The sequence below is a fragment of the Stegodyphus dumicola genome, chromosome 2, assembly GCF_044657685.1.
Source record: "Stegodyphus dumicola isolate Sdum_Otavi_A_Nest chromosome 2, ASM4465768v1".
NCBI lineage: Eukaryota > Metazoa > Arthropoda > Arachnida > Araneae > Eresidae > Stegodyphus > Stegodyphus dumicola.
The window spans coordinates 146,512,158-146,529,656 of record NC_140769.1 but is presented as its reverse complement, the minus strand read 5'-3'; the positions used below and the strand labels follow the sequence as shown (position 1 = coordinate 146,529,656).

At 33.3% G+C, this 17,499-nt stretch overlaps 1 protein-coding gene across 3 annotated transcripts in view; it reads right to left on the bottom strand.

Annotated features, from left to right (window-relative positions):
* The window catches only part of LOC118192104 (tetratricopeptide repeat protein 14-like), a 144,805-nt gene that overhangs the window by 118,279 nt on the left and 9,027 nt on the right, over positions 1-17,499 (bottom strand). For 2 of the 3 annotated variants that reach the window (XM_085811206.1, XM_085811207.1), the window contains exons 3-4: positions 13,114-13,214; positions 5,071-5,147 (exon numbers count right to left, since the gene is read on the bottom strand). In XM_085811206.1, the coding sequence (XP_085667332.1) occupies positions 5,071-5,147; positions 13,114-13,214 (178 nt within the window). Of the gene's footprint in view, positions 1-907; positions 999-5,070; positions 5,148-13,113; positions 13,215-17,499 lie in introns of those variants that run through there. The other variant, XM_085811208.1, reaches the window with a different exon arrangement.

Below are 17,499 nucleotides of genomic sequence, written 5' to 3'. Positions count from 1 at the left end.
TATCTTGTGACCACAGTGAATGTTAATGAAAGGCAATAACTCGCTGTAATATGTAGATAATTTTTAAGAGTTAGCACTTAGTTATAAATAATGAAACAAGGTAGTTAGATAATCTTAGTCATTATGGATTTACATGGCCACTATTAAATTTTATTTTTTTAACAGTATTTGTCCTATTAAAATCAAAATCTAATAAAATTTCACAGTTTAAAATATATGTAATTTATGATATTGATTCTTAAAGGATATTAGGATAATTATACATTAAAAGCTACAAAACATTTATGTTTTAAAGACTTACATTCAAAATCAATTTTAATATACGTACTTTTTACAAAACATTTTATGTTTTGTAACAAAAACACTCAACAAAATATTTATCCGTCATTTTAATTTGAAGCCTTCCTAGACATTTTGGCTAGTTTATATCGATTTCGTTCTCTTTAAGCATTTTTTCTAACAATTAAAGATTTGTCTTAATATGCAAACCAATGCTCTGGCTAGTTTCTGCATGCTCTACGTCCTAACTTGTCAAACTCTCTACAATGTACCTATGAGGGTTTACTTGATCTGGTAAAAGTTAAATAGTCCAAAACCCCTGACATATGTGAAGGACATTATCGCTATGTCTAAAAGTAACTACAATATCAGACAAAGGTTTAAGTAAGTCTCTTATTTAAAAAGAACTTAGAACATAAAGGCTTGTTCTGATACTAACAAAATCAATTACAGCTCACAGTGACATAACTAAACAAGAACAGTCAAATTCAAACTAAAATGTGGACTAGTGGTCAAAGATTATACAATTTAATTTTAATTTAATCTCGCTCAGTAACTCTATCATATGAGGAAATAGAAATGGGAAATTATAGTAAAGGCTGAAATCATAAATAATTGGGTAATTTACAAAATAATAACTGCACATATCTTCGAAGAATAATTTTCTTTATGTATTCAGTTTCTTTCTTCAACACGTTTCCTTTTCATTTTAGAATTTTCTGAAATTAAATAAGGATTTCTTTTATTCTAAAGAAAACACTAAATGCAGTTAGAATGTATAGAAAAAGTGGCTAATTTTATTTCTTTAGTAATATGAACATTCAGAAGAAATATGAAACAAATATGGTAAAGGCCTGTTACAGAGTTGGTGTGGCAGAATTTTTAGAATTTAGTGATACACCGAACAACAAAATCTAGAAATGACAAAACTTTTTTAAGAATTTAGAGAAGGGATTGGAAGCAAAATTTCGAAAGGCACTAGGCAGCAGAATTTAGGATCCACAGAGATTGCATCATGTGGAAAAATGCATAGTGCCAGCTCTGTGAATAATGCATTAAGGTATATTAGATTAATCTTTTAAATTGTAAGTTTTCAATTTCTTTATTAATAAAAAAAAACCTCTTACTATAATGCCTGCCCATGTGATAAGATTTAATATTTTTGATATTTTCCATGCTTATGTCTAGTGAAAAGTAGAGGAAAAAAAAGGGAAGATAAATATGTTAAGAAAAAGATTCTAGTATCAGATTCAGATATTATGCTTCCATTCCTAGACATTCAAATATTATGTTTCCATTGTTCTTCCAGACGCTCTCCAAAAAGTAAGAAATTCAATGCAAACTTTCTGTAAAATGCATCCATTATGTGTTGATAACACAGAGGCATTTTTCATTTTCTCATATAGTTCTCGAATATTCTAGAAACGTGTGTCTATAAATCTTGCTTTCAAATCCTTCTAAACTTTCCCAGCTGTAAAAAGTAAGAAATTCAATGAAAACTTTCTGTAAAATGCATCCATTACGTGTTGATAACACGGAGGCATTTTTCATTTTCTTATATAGTTTTCAAACATTCTAAAATCGTGTGTCCATAAATCTTGCTTTCAAATCCTTCTAAACTTTCCCAGCTGCAATGTCTAAAATCCTACAGAAAAATTATCCCTGCCAATTCTGTAACAGCAAAAAGCCAGAAATATTTTGGAAAAAAAAGGGGGAGGGGGAAAAGTGTAAAATTAATTTTATAGAGAAAATTTATGCATATTATGAGAATTCTGAATATTCCAAGACAATTACATGGGGAAAACTCTTACTATGACAAAATTAAAAAGAACACATTTTTAATAAATTACATAGCTAATTTTGCTTTTGCTAAGAGCTGTTTCATAAATTGTACCTTGTTTATTTTTCAGATTCAAAATTTGTGTAATAAATTGCCAAAATGAAACTTCATAATATGACAGCAAAAAATAAAAATGTTTTAGTTTAATGTTATTTTTTAAATAAAAGTTCAATATATTACCATTATTTTAATGAAATTTATCAATGTTACGATGTTTTAAAAAAATTTTCGAAAAATTCTCATCTTGGAATTAAAAATTTTCTACAGAAACCAATCTTAAAATCGCCCAAATGTTAATAAGTTGCCAAATTTAAAACTGTTTAATAAAAGAATTCACATTCCCAAAGCGAAAAACGTAAGTAAAAAAGTATTTAAACGTAAGTAAAAAATATTCAAAATAATGAGTGACGGTATTTCAAACAACTGGAGACATATTTGGTGTGGTTGTTGCCGCATTTTTAACTGACACCACTCTAACGGAATTGTACCATAATTAAAAAAAGAACGATATATTCGCTCAAATTTCTGTTGAATGACTGGCGACATCTCTGCCAACTTTCATGTTTAGCTCAATATCATAATCAAAACAAATGTTTAAAGCATAAAAAATATGTCAGTTTCACGTCTGAAATATTTCCCCTTTATGAAATTCTGCATAATTTTAAATGTAAACATTTGATACTAAAGTCGGCAACAAAAAGATTGCTTTTATAATTTTAGAGTAGAAATTTCTCTCATTCATTTGGCTTTTCTAACATGAATTCCATTTTTCACAAGCTCAACAATCCGGAAATTTCTCATATCCGAAATTTGACATTTTACAAGCTTTGGGGATAATTCAGCTTCTGCTATACTACACTGCAGGCATGCTAAACAATGACCTTGCACTGGTGATATTCCCTCAGACTCAATTCCAAGGAATATGCTCTATTAATTCTAACCTCTAATTACTTGTAATTTAAAATTGATTATAAACAATACTTGTTCTTAGTAATTTATATGAAAATTAATGTACTATATACAAGAAAAAATAAAACATGCTACTGATTTTAATTATACAAGCTAATAAAATATGCTGTTGATTTAAATTATACAAGTTATGTTTATATTTTTGACAGCTTTAATTTATTTAAATCTTCAGAATTTGGTACTTACATACTATGATGACTACCTAGGTATCTCACCAAAACTGGCAACTCTTGTAGGTTATACAGGTTAGCCCTAACATAGGTATAGAGGGCACTAAAATAAAGAGTACAGTCAAAAGTCGTTAATCCGGACTCATCGGGACTTCGGCGATTCCGGATTATAGATCATCAGTTTAAATCTCACAAGATAGCATGCAGAAATTCTAAAATTAAAAATATGAAACCGTAATTTATGAAATAAAGAACAATTATGATCTAAAGGGAGGGTATCAAAATTTACAAAAAAAAAAAAAAAAAAAAAAAAAAAAAAAAAAAAAAAAAAAAAAGCTTAATATTTATTTGTTTACTTTATTAAACATTTCTTTCAATGTAAGTTGCTTCGTTTTATGTGATAATACTTTCTCTTTAATTCTATAAACAGACATAATTTCTCATTCAGTTACAAAGTTCCGTTGTTCAAGTCCCGTTAATTGCTGTGCCGAGAATACTGACTAACTTGCCAATCGAAATTTTTTCGTTTTCACTAACATCTCCGTCACATTCTTCATGTCTTTATCCATTTTTTGCAGCAATTCCACTTTTTGTTTGATGAACATCGAAACATATTTTGTTTTGTAGATCCTTTGGGAGCTCCAGCATCGGAAATTCTATTTGACATAATCGAAAGTTCAAGCTTACTTTTATAAAATTGCTCTTACAGTCTGCAAAAAATAATAAACCGGATCCAATTCGAAGACTAAGGAACAACGCAATCATCAACATTAACTGAAATCGATAATTAGATAATTTTAGCTTATACCGTCCGTTACACATAAAACGGGCACGCGAAAACATATTCTGCGCTTGCGCACACTTATATGTGCAGTCGTAAAAGGTCTTACGCGCACGCGTAAACGCCTATGCGCATGTGTCAACGCGGCGCATGCGCAGAAAGTTTTTAGATATGAGGTCCGGATTATAGATCATTCCGAATTATGGGCGTCCGAATTAACGACTTTTGAATGTATTATCCCGCACTAATCAGAGTTCCAGACCAGAAAGTAACAACATTAATGCATGAAATCCAAAATAATATTCTTGAAGGCTCAACAATGTCAGAATCGTGGCCTGGATATCAAACACAAGAGCCATTGCTGCCGGTTTTGAACACTTTAAGGAGAATCATTGATACAATTTTGTTGACCCATCTAAGCAAATCCACACTCAACGTGTTGAAAGGATGTGGGATTCCGCAAAATGGAAGAACAAGCGACAACGTGGAACAAGTTGTCATCATTTGAAGACCTATTTAGTTTTAAGAGAGTTAATTTTAATTTTTTGTATTTAATATTTAGATACATATATATAAACTATATACCAAATACAAAATAAAAAAAAATTAACTTAACTTATATATATGTGTGTTTATTTATAATATGTAATATTTGGAATTTTTGGTTTTTAAGTTTTTGTTCCTTTATAATTATGGCTTTTATTTTAAATGAATTTATAAACATAACCCAAAAAACGACAATAAAGATTTTTATCGCCAAATGTTGCCAAGATATTAGTCATAGTACATAAGTACCCAAAATTTAGCACCAGAATTAACTGTTGAATGAATTGATTTATCTTTCAAAAACACTGTTTAAAATGCAAAATAATCGCTGTTACTTCTGCTTCTAATTAATTATGTAACTAAAAAGTAAATGTTTCAAATAAACTATTTATGGATCTCATATTCACTTCAGAATATAAAAGCCTGGGCTAAGCAAGGGAAAAATAACTTGTTAATATGAACAGATAAAGAAAATGAACACTTACTTTATAAAAAAGGTTCAGCCTCTGTTCAGGAGTACAATTTTGGAAAATTTCTACAGGCATCATTGGTAAGGAAGATTCTGGAATACAAGAACCTTAAATAAAAATGACTTGAAGCCAAAATTATTTTGCTCTGAGTATCTAGAGCAATTAAGGCAGCAATCTATCAAACATTACAAAAATAAACCTCTCTGTAAGAGAAATTATCCTGCTGGAGAATCAGATTAAGAGCCATAAATATCGGAACTTAGCATGTAAGATTCAGGTGATCCTCGGTCGAGATGACAACATAGGAGTTGCTCTTGGAAAAACAAGTACAAGGTAACCAAAGAAGTTCTTGCCGTTTTTGACAGTCAGAAAGAAAAAGTCATAAAACAAATAATAATCACCGCTAATCCTCGAAGTAATTACCATCAGCATCTAGTGAGTTTTGTCAGCAAGTGGCTAGCTGTGCGATACCATCACGATAAAACTCGGAGTCTTGGACACAGTCCGTAAGGGCCTTTTTGAGGTCTGGCCAGTTGTTGAAGAATTTCCCATGAAGATGGTTGTTCAGGGAATGGAAAAAGTGGTACTCTTTTGTCGCTAGGTCTGGGGAGTATGGTGGATGGGGTAGTGTCTTTCAGCCCAGTCATTGGATGGTGTCCCTGGCCTTCCAAGCCACATGCAGCCGTGCATCGTCATGGAGGAGGAGTACACCCTTATGATTGTCCAATGCTGGCTCTTTATGCATCACTGCCTAATGCATACATTCCAACTGCAGCAAGTATAGGCCTGCTGATCTTTTGGCCCACTGGCAGGAGCTCGTAGTGCAACACCACTTGGCAACTAGTCCAGCAGATACAGAGCATGATCTTGTGGGGGTGGAGAGAAGGTCTCGCAGTGTGAGGCAAAGTGTCACGTGGTGACAACCAGTGTCTGGAACACCTGGGTGTGTCATACGGGACTCACTTTTCATCACTGGTGAATACTCGATCAAATATGAATGCATTGTGGTGCTGAATAAGCAATGCCAAACAGGCAGCAACACACTGTAGCTTATTTGCATCGGATAGTAAGTGGAGTACCCACTTACTCAGTCCAGCGCTTGTGGCTGACCATTCCATAGTGCATCACTAAGAGACACATTCCCTGACCTGAAGTTCTGGAACTATTGCCTAGAGGTTCATTTGTTAGCGGCATCATCCCCAAAGACCTGGCAAATTCGGTGACTTGATTCTGCTGCTGACAGGTCCACTTTAAAATCATACAGCAAGCAGCTCCCAACGAGCTCCCCTTTGATTAGGTCAGACAAGTGAGATTAGTCACAACACAAAAATAACAATGAATTCCTTTATATATATATATACGATATAACAAAATACTATGGCTGCTTTAAAAAAATAATTGGCAACCCCAAAATTAACATTCTAAATTTGGTACTCTCCCTCTAAATTCATTTGTTCTCCCAAATTTGAGATTTTTCCATCGTTATGTAATGATACTGCAAAAGGGCAACTAAAACTAAAATTAGCCAATCATAGATTAGATGTACTTGTACATCAGACTTGGTATAAATACCACTGGCTTAAATTAATTAAGTCATTATTCTTCTGTTGCATTCCTTTCCCTAGCTTTCACCTTGGCGGCATCTTTATTTTTGCTATGCCCCTTTTGTTCTTATTCTAAGATGATATAACGTGCATATAAGAAATTATCATAATTGCTGTGATTAAAGAGTATATTATCTACAAGGAATTATTCTAATGTGTGACTGGAAATTTGCAAATGAAGATGATAATTGGCTGAATTTAGTTTGGTATTAACTCCTTCTTCTCGCCGTACCACTCGGCTATCGCGACTGTGCTTTAAAAAATACTACATATATGCTCACACACACAATGGTCATCAAAATTAAAAGATAATCAGAAAAAATATGCTCACTAAATTAATGTTGGAATTAATGCCCAAGCTGTTGTTATTTATCTTAATACAATTAAACATAAAACTGCACTTCTGCACACACTTTAGAACCAGAAATATGCAAATTAGATGATTGACAATGCAGCGCGCAATGGACGCATTTTGCCTTTCCGATCCGTAGAGTTGCTTAAAGTGAATATGGTTTCTGTAGTATTCAGTAGTTATGGCTCAAAGGCATAATTTATGTGAAAGTCAAAAGTAGAGAATAATTGGTAGCATCGAAGCAAATCAAACACAAATGGAGGTTGCCTAAGATTTGAATATACCTGTCATATCAAGAGTTTGGAGCCACTTTCTAAGCACTGGATCAGTTGATAGAAACAGCAACCAAGAGGAACAGCTGCATCAGAAGACCGCTTTCTGTTTTATTATTATTATAACATGTTTTATTATCAGTAACTGAAAAAGGTTATTAAATTTGCAATCACTACTCGAGCGCAGTTAAATGACTTCTGAATATGATCTGAAATTATTACTTATGTCTACAATACGTAGTGCAAAAATTGCACATATATTATACGAAATATTAGCATTTATATTACATGTGGAAATCTTAACAATAAGAATTTACAGCCTAAACAAATAAAATACTTGAAAAATTTCTGTTAACAAGCAGTGCAGAATTAACAGATAATAATTGCAGTATTTATAATCAGTTATTCTAACCAACTATATAAGCTATTCTAATTTATATAAAACAGAGTATTCATTTAATAAACTTGAGCACCCTTCTGCAAAATGCTACTGTGTGCAGAAGAAAAATCAGTTCTTTCCTATTATTGTCATTTTCACAAAAATATACAATATAAAATGATTTGCAATACGTATGATAGAAACCTAAATAAAAGAACAAATAATACTAATATAATATATAATAATTAAACTGATCATGGCATCACTTCAAAACACAGTCTTTCAACAAATCTCAATATATTTTTTTTTATCCTGAAGTAAGAGATTTATACACATTTTTGCTCATTTCATGCTTCACATAAAAAATACCATCTTACTGCCTTAATATTTTAGAAATCCTAATTTTTAATATATTTTTAACTTAGAAAGAATAAAAATTATTACACATGTGACTAGACAATAATGAAAAATAGCCATGTAAATGAATGAATTACTTCGCAAACATAACACAAAAATCACACATACACATCAATTAGTACACAAATATATCTACGCAAATCACCTATCAAATATACACAAATATATCTATCTATATATAACGCGATTCTAAAACCTCTAGGGGGGGGGAATGAAAGGATTCGGATTTTAATGTCATACCAGAGGATTTGTTAATATATATATATTTGCTTTTGCTGAGCATTGCAGATTACCAATCTGTTGTTAGATTCACCTTTATTATCAAGCATTGCTTTCTTTACACTTACGCTTCATAAAATTCAGGAGATAAATCACAAGATAAACCAGCCATTGAAGCGGCCAGCCACTTGAAAAAGTTACAAAACAGAAAGAGTATAAAATGATACTAATGACTTCAGCTAGCGTCATTTCATAAAAATATTTAATAATATAAAAAATAATTTCAGACTTTGCATTTTGGACTTGTAATTTAGAATCACTCTGTATATATGCAATACTGTTTGGGATTACTATGAGGGTCACTCCGAAATTTTTGAGACGTACAAAGGTTTTTAAAGTTATACTTATGAGATTTTAGAAGTGTTTAAAGTAGTCTCCTTCAGCATCAATGTACACAGTGCCCTCCCCCACCCAAAAGGACAGTTCTACATTCTAAATCTCCTATTCTACTGGGCTGATTGAGGAAATTCAAATTGTGTTTTCCATGTCTCGAAAGCGCGACTTAAGATGTATATTAGATTTATATGTAGCACTGTCCTAATACAGGTATTTTGACACAAAAAACCGGACAATTTTAACAAAGTGCATAAACCACATTTGTCGTTACTATCGCTTATAACAAACATGCCAATAACTTTAACAAAGAAGTAATAAGTAAAGAATAATAAGTGCCAAATAAGTTTAATAAAGAAAAGAGATATCAAATTCAATTAACATTGAGGAGCTAATTTTTTAAAATACTATTCGTGTGATTTTTACAAAACCTGGCATAATTTGAATCACAGAATCGAAATATGGAAAAAATTGGCATGCCATTTCTGAAAAAGTCAGATTTTGTGTAAAAATACCTATCTTAGAATAATGCTATATATAAATCTAATACAGTCAAAAGTCGTTAATTCGGACAACCATAATCCGGACCTCAAAGCTAAAATCTTTCTGCGCATACGCCGCGTTGACGCATGCTCATAGGCGTTTTACGCGTGCGCGCAAGACATTTACGACTGCGCATATGCGTCTGTGCAAGCGCAGAATACGTTTTCGCGTGCGCGTTTAATGTATAACGGACGGTATGAGCTAAAATTATCTAATTATCTATTTCAGTTAATGTTGATGATTGCAATGATCTTCGAATTGGATTATTTTTTGCAGACTGTAAGAGCAATTTTATAAAAGTAAGCTTGAACTTTCGATTATGTCAAATAGAATTTCCGATGCTGGAGCTCCCAAAGGATCTAGAAAACGAAAGTATGATTCGATGTCCATCAAACAAAAAATGGATAAAGGTATATCCTTTGTTTATCTAACCGTTCCGAAATCTGTTTATCAATTTCACGCTGCTCTGCACGGGGGGGGGGGGGCGTTGCGGCACGCAATGAACTGGAAGTTGATCTGTCACCACTCGTTATCTTCAGGGCAGATGTTTTTATTTTATTCGGCTTATAATTCCTTACTAAATGTAGTATTTAATCTCGATGTAATCCGTCTTTGATATGATTTAAATCAAATTCCTCGTCATTATAAATATCACGAATACAAATAAAATAGTTTTCTGGTTGCAATTTTCTAATTTCGGCTATGCGTAAGGTATGCTTTACGCATCCGCGCGTTGAAAGAAATGTTTAATAAAGTAAACAAATAAATATTAAGCTTCTTTTTTTGTAAATTTTGATACCTTTTAGATCATAATTGCTCATTATTTTATAAATTACGGTTTCACATTTTTAATTTTATAATTTCTGCATGCTATCTTACCAGATTTAAACTGATGATCTATAATCTGGAAAAATCGATAATCCGGAATCGCCAAAGTCCCGACAAGTCCGGATTAAAGACTTTTGACTGTATATAAGTTGCTCTTTCAAGACATGAAAAATGCAATTTGAATTTCGTCAATTGGCCCAGTAGAACAGGAGATATAAAACTGCCCCCTTCTTTTGGTGCAGTGTACTTCTGCAGATGAATTTTCCAATGATTAAATGCCTCAAGCCATTTATTTCTTGGAATCGATGAAAAAAAGGCATTTATAGCCTTATCAATCTCATCTTCAGAATGAAAATGTCCACACGTGTCCCTTTTTATACTAAAAATTAGCAAAAGTCACACGTAAATAGATCGAATGAAAAGGGTAATGTTCTATCACTTTGATGTGTTTTTGTTCCAAGAAACTCAACCGTCAAGCTTGCTGAATGAGGAGATGCATTGTCATGGTGGAGCACGAGTTCTCTATCATTCACTTCTTGAAGAATTTCTGGAAGACATTTTCATAGTGTACCAGTTAGCTGTGACTGTCTTCTGTCCTTCCAGCTTGATGGTTTTGACAAATCCTGTACTTCAAAAGAAAACGACATACATTACTTTCTTTATGGCATGCTGTCTTTTCCCCGTTGTGGGTGTGGTACCCGTACTCTTCAAAATCCATACTTTATTTTTTTGACGTGTTGGAATGTCAAAAAATAATACGTACAGTGGCTATCCTTTAAGTAACTTAAGGGTTTATTTACTGATTCTGACATGCTCCTCTTTTAGATGCTTGGTTATGTCCCAATCACATTATGTTTTGGCTATGCGGGACTGGAATCGAAAGGGATAATTCTCAGAACCCGCACATTTTAAGGAAACCCAAGCAGCTAGGTTACCATTTTCCCTCAGTATAAAGACTTGAACGTTCAACAGTAATAGATTATCATTCAGATTGGGATCATGTGATCCTTCATGAGCAGAACATTCGTCTGATTAGCTAATCTCTACCCGGGACAGAGCTCCACCCCAGACATTTTCAGTCAGGTTTGAAAAATTCCCATGTAGCTGCTACATTGTTTCTGTAGCTAGGCAGGGATTTGCTTCCAGCGGGGCTCTTTTTTCTAGGAATACTCCCGTTTAAACCAGTGCTACCAGAATCTTGCTTATCAGAAAAGTTCCGTCTAGCAGGGACTGTTGCTAGAAATGATAACCCCTTTAAATTATGAAAAATCCAACGGTAAAATAGTTTTTCATATGCAATTCTTCATGAATAATTTTATGTATGGAGGTGTATTCAATGTTAAGAACCTTCTGTATTATTTGGTAAGAGCAGCGATTATCGTCGATTAACATTTTCCGTATGCAGACACATTATCCGGGATCCATTATGCTGACAATGGACTTTCTGTGTGTTCTTCATTGTGAAGAGAGTTGTAACATCTGTGAAATTCTGTAAACCATCTGAATACAATAGCACAAGATGGGATTAGAGTAAACTGAAGGATGCCCCTTGTATTATCGTGAAGTTCCATTTATCCCCAAGTTGTTGCTTTATTTATCGCCAGGTTGTTGTTTCATTTATGGTAACCTGAGTAGCTGAATGTTATGGAAATCCTATTATGACACAATCAGTTGCATGATTGCGGTAAATTTTAAATGATGGGAAAGATTTGTAAGGGCTTGCGGTGTAAGTTGGTTAGGAAATACATTGCTTGTTTTGTGGTTTAGATGGTGGAATGGCTGAATGTGGTAAGATTAATTTGAAGTTTCTGTACGATCTGGAACGAAAGGGGAAAAAAGCATTACTTGACTGGTGCGTAAATAAAGGTTTACTTAGTAGCCATTATAAGTGTTCAGTTTGTAGGAAGGAAATGCGTATGGTTGAAAGTCGAAGAATACCGGCACTATGGAGGATATTTTTGACTCCTATTTTTGTTAATTTATGTGGCGACACACATATACGGATTCTAGTTCAGATAATTTTAGGAATTTTTTGGATGCTGTTAAGGAATTTTGTGTGCCACAGACTGAAAGACACAGAAATTTTTAAATAAGGTAAGTGGATATTTGCTTTGCGTAGTGCTTAGATGCATAAGATGAATTTCCCTTTTTATGTTATTTTATTGTTTGATTTAAAATGTAATTTATTGAAATTACGTATTTTTTGTTTGGCTTTACTGTAGAATTGGGTGCTCCTTTGATGTTTTAAGTAAAAATAGATCAATGTGTGCACGGACAAAGTCAAAGGAGTGCATAATGCCAAGTTTGTGCAATTCTCTGTTTTTGTTTTTAAGTGAAAATAGGTCGATATGTACATGGATATGGTCTATGGTCAATGTCTTTGTGTAGCGGCAATTTTTGCCCAAAAGTTGCCACTACATAAAGGCAAAATAACAAATCAAAGAATTAATTGCACAAACTCGGTATCCATGTACTGTCAAAAATCACCAACATTCGCCAAGGGGCACCCGTTTAATATACCCAAGATGGATCTTCATTTCCACAAGCTAACTCTAGATGCTGAACACATTCTTCTTGATTTAATCCTACTTTCTAATCATAGAGGGATAATGTTCTCATATCAACTCCATTTTTCCTTCTGCCTTAAATATATTCTACTTTAACTACTTGCAACTGGCCAGTAGAAAATCGTCTATTAGGCTAAAATACTAGTTCATGTTTTTAAAATTTATTTCTACCACTTATCATCTACAACTATCTAAAATATTTCAAAGTGACCTACATAATCCAGTTTTCAAACATATAAGCATATGTGAACTAGAAAAGGAGATAATTGCAATAAATCCATTTTAAAGAGCTATTTAAATTCAATTTTCTTCTGAGGCTCAATAAAAAAAGATTTCATATATAAACACTCTCATTCAGCATACTTAAATTAATAGAATATTTTTAAGGATATTGTTCTCAAAATGGAAAATTGTTTCATTATGCACAACAAAATATTTTTTAAATATTTCTTCAAAAAATAGGTGAAATGAAAAATCTACATACTTCTATATGGCAATTTTGGTGGGGGGCGACATTTAAACAGGAAACCTAGCTTATTTTTGATGAACTCAAAGAGCCTAATTTTTGCATTTTCTTCTTCAGTCCTGAAAAGAATTTATACCAATATATTAGATGGCAATACATAAATGATGAGAAAAAAATTTTACATTTCTTGGATACATTTATTTACATAAAAATTTGGTACTCTTCTGTTATCAGGATAGGATTCAGAAATATATGTATGTGTGTTTGCACACATACATGTGTACATACTTATGTACACTGCGAAAAAAGGGGGAACAGTTCTATACCTCCTATTTTACTAAGCTGATTGACGAAATTCAAATTGCGTTTTCCATGTCTCAAAAGCGCGACTTAGATTTATATATTGTTCTAACATAGGTATTTTGACACAAAATCGGACTTGTTCTGAAATAAGCATACCAATTTTTTTTCCATATTTTAATTCTACAACTCAAATTATGCTTAGATATTAAATTTTGTAATTTTTGGTGAGAAATTTATCTCGGCGAATTTTTTTTCAGTTTGCACCAAGAATAATTCACTTGGCGAACTTCTTAATTTATAGCAACCTATTTTCCTTTCCTTTTTCTTCACTGTCCATGAGCAGGGGAAAAGTCATCGTTCATACTTTAAAATAATTTTTAACAAAGTACGTAAAAAACATTTTCGTTATTATTGTTTATAATAAATACGTCAAATTTCAAAACGCACCAAAATATAAATTCATCTATATCTTACAAAATTTTGAATAATTTAAATTTTTTGCAGGTATGCTTAGAAATAAATCTACTTTAAGACGATGGCAAAACTTTTATAGGTTATAATTCAAAATTTTTTTAAAAAAATTTATAAGAATTGTTTAAAAATAGAGTTTTTAAACATAAATCATAAAAAAATAGGCAAATTTTATCTGGAATGAACGTAAATTTTGAAATATGAAAGGAAGAATCAAATAAGTTTAATTAAAAAAAAGAGAGATTAATAAATATACACTCACTTCCAAAAGTTAAGCACGGAGAGGAAAATGATAAATTTCCAGAAGCCAATCAGAATTGAAGAGGATGTAATTCGCTGCAGAGGTAGATTGAAATATGCAAATATGTTAGGTAACAGCCAATCACGGTTTCATGTCAAGAAATATGCAAAAAAAGGCAGTCTTATAAGAAGCCAGCTTTATGAAGGGTTAGAGAAGTTGATTGTAAGTGCTGATAGAAGAAGTTTAAAACTTTCGTACAATTTGTTTTCAAGATATACGTGTTTCTACGACTTCCAGAAGACAAATGGAAGATTCTGAGCGCTGGCGTGCTGTGGGGCGCATTTAAGCAGGACAGTAGATCCCAGATGTTGGTTGCTCTTTTCTTCGGCGTTCATTATTCTGTAACTTCACGTTTATGGAAACAATTCCAAACCACACAGACAGTTGTCTGAAGGCCCAAAGCCGGTCGCCCAAGGCTTACAAGCCCCAAGGAAGATCGATATACAGTCAAAAGTCATTAATTCGGACACACATAATGATCTATAATCCGGACCTCAAAGTTAAAAACTTTCTGCGCATGTGCCGCGTTGACACATACGCGTAAGACATTTACGACTGCGCATATGCGTGTGCGCAAACGCAGAATATGTTTTCGCGTGCGCGTTTTATGTATAACGGACGGTATAAGCTTAAATTATCTAATTATCTATTTCATTTAATGTTGATGATTGCGTTGTTCCTTCATTTTCGAATTGGATCCGGCTTATTATTTTTTGCAGACTGTAAGAGCAATACTATAAAAGTAAACTTGAACTTTCGATTATGTCAAATAGAATTTCCAATGCTGGAGCTCCCAAAGGATCTACAAAACGAAAGTGTGTTTCGATGTCCATCAAACAAAAAGTGGAATTGCTGCAAAAAATGGATAAAGACATGAAGAAGGTGACAGAGAGGTTAGTAAAAACGAAACAAATTTTGATTGACAAGTTAGTCGATATTCTCGGCACAGCAATTACGGGACTTGAACAGTGGAACTTTGTAACTGAACAAGAAATTATGTCTATTCATAGAATTAAAGAGAGAGTATTATCACATAAAATGAAGCAACTTAAACAACTTACATTGAAAGAAATGTTTAATAAAGTAAACTAATAAATATAAAGCTTTTTTTTTTTTTTTTTGTAAATTTTGATACCCTTTAGATCATAATTGTTCTTTATTTCATAAATTACGGTTTCATATTTTTAATTTTAGAATTTCTGCATGCCATCTTACGAGATTTAAACTGATGATCTATAATCCGGAGAAATCGATAATCCGGAAACGCGTGGAATCGCAGAGCTACCTCCACACGTATGACATCTATGGTTACGGCGTCCTTTGGTAAGGCGATATCTGTAGCTACTGTACGCCGAAGATTAAATATAAGTGGACTGTACGTCCGGGTACCTTGCGTTTGTGTTCCTCTATCCGTTCAATCAAGAGGGGCACGTTTACAATGGTGCTGGGAACATGCCAATAGGAATGTGTCTGATTAGGGCAATTTCATGTTTACTGATGACTCAAAATTCGCTCTGGAGCCAGATGACAAGCGTATAAGGATATGGCGTGAACAACGAACATGCAATCAGTCCCAAAACATCACTGAACATCACGCATCCCGAGGTGGAAGTATTATGGTGTGGGCAGGATTTCATTAGGATACCACACTGATCTGCACATCTTTAAACGGGGTTCTCTGACAGCTGTTCGGTATCAAGATGAAGTCCTAGAACCCAGTTTTGTTTTAATGGACGATAATGCACGTTGCCATAGAGCTGACATCGTCGATGACTACCTGGAGAGTGAAGGGATTGCATGTATGGCGTGGCCAGCATATTCCCCCGACCTTAATCACATTGAAAATCTTTGGGATGCTCGCGGCCGTGCTGTATCTTCACGTTTCCCACCTCCAGCCACTCTTATTGAGCTGGAAACTGCTCTACAAGAAGAATGGCGATTGCTTAATTCTGCGGTGGTTGACCACCTAATTGAAAGCATGGTCACAAAGTGTAAACTTTGTATAAAGATGAGGGGTATCACATACCCTATTAATGTCCTTTTTTTTTTTTTTTTCATTTTATGTTGTTTATTTTCACTTTATACATAATTCTGTTTAGATCTCCAATATGTCATTATCTGATAAATTACAAAAATTTTATATTGTTTTCATTTCTGTATATAATTAGTATTCATTTCTGTATATAATATTATTCAGCACCAAAGCCATAACTAGATATTTGGGGACCCTAGGGAAACAGACGATGAAGGGGCTTTCTATTTATTTCTTTTCATCCTCCCCCCCCTAGTTGTGGCTGATCATTTTATTAATAACTAAAGTAGCTTTATACCAGGGATAACCAATCCGCAGCACAGCGAAGTTTTAACAGTGACACGCAAAGACTTTTAATTAAAGAAAATTAAGAGATTTGAAAAAATAATAATAGCATCTGTATGAACTCTATTGACAGATACACACATAAGTACATTAGAATAAATATAAAAGCTTGGTCCTGCAGTGAAACGCCCATGGCGAACGTCTGAGACACGAAATGAGAAACAGCCTGGTACCTGGCGGCTTTATAAGACTGAAATTTAACTGACATTTTAATTTACGTCTTCTTCCGCTTGCAGCGCCATCTGTTGCTAACTTTTGAAACTAAATTTTTTCTTCTGCCATACGCTTTTCGCCTTCTTCAATAACATTCCTTTCAAATTTGACGTCATTTTCATGAGTGCTTCTTTTTTATAGCGTTTTGAAACTTAAACTTTAATTATAATCACCCTGTATATATATATATATATATATATATAGGTAGACCTTTATATTTTTGGAAAAAGGTTTTATTTAATTTACGTTTCGATTTCTATTTTTTTGATTTGATATCAGTATATATATATATATATATATAAATGTATGTAAGGTATAAGAAAATACGATAGCTGCTTTAAAAATAATTGGCGACCTCAAAATTAACATTCTAGATTTGGTGATATCTCCCTAAATTCATCTGCTCTCCCCAAATTTGAGAATATTCTTTGTTCTACTGGAAAAGAGCAACTAAAACTAATACATTCACTTCCAAAAGTTAAGCAAGGAGAGGAAAATGTTAATTTCCGGAAGCCAATCAGAATTGATTACAACGCCCGCGGAAGATCGATATATTGCTATTGTAACCAAGCGGAATCGCAGAGCGACCTCCACACGTGTGACACCTATGGTTACAGCGTCCATTGGTAAGGCGATATCTGCAGCTTCTGTACGTTGAAGATTACATATGAGTGGACTGTACGCCCGGGTACCTCGAGTTTGTGTTCTTCTATCCGTCCAATCAAGAGGGGCCCGATTA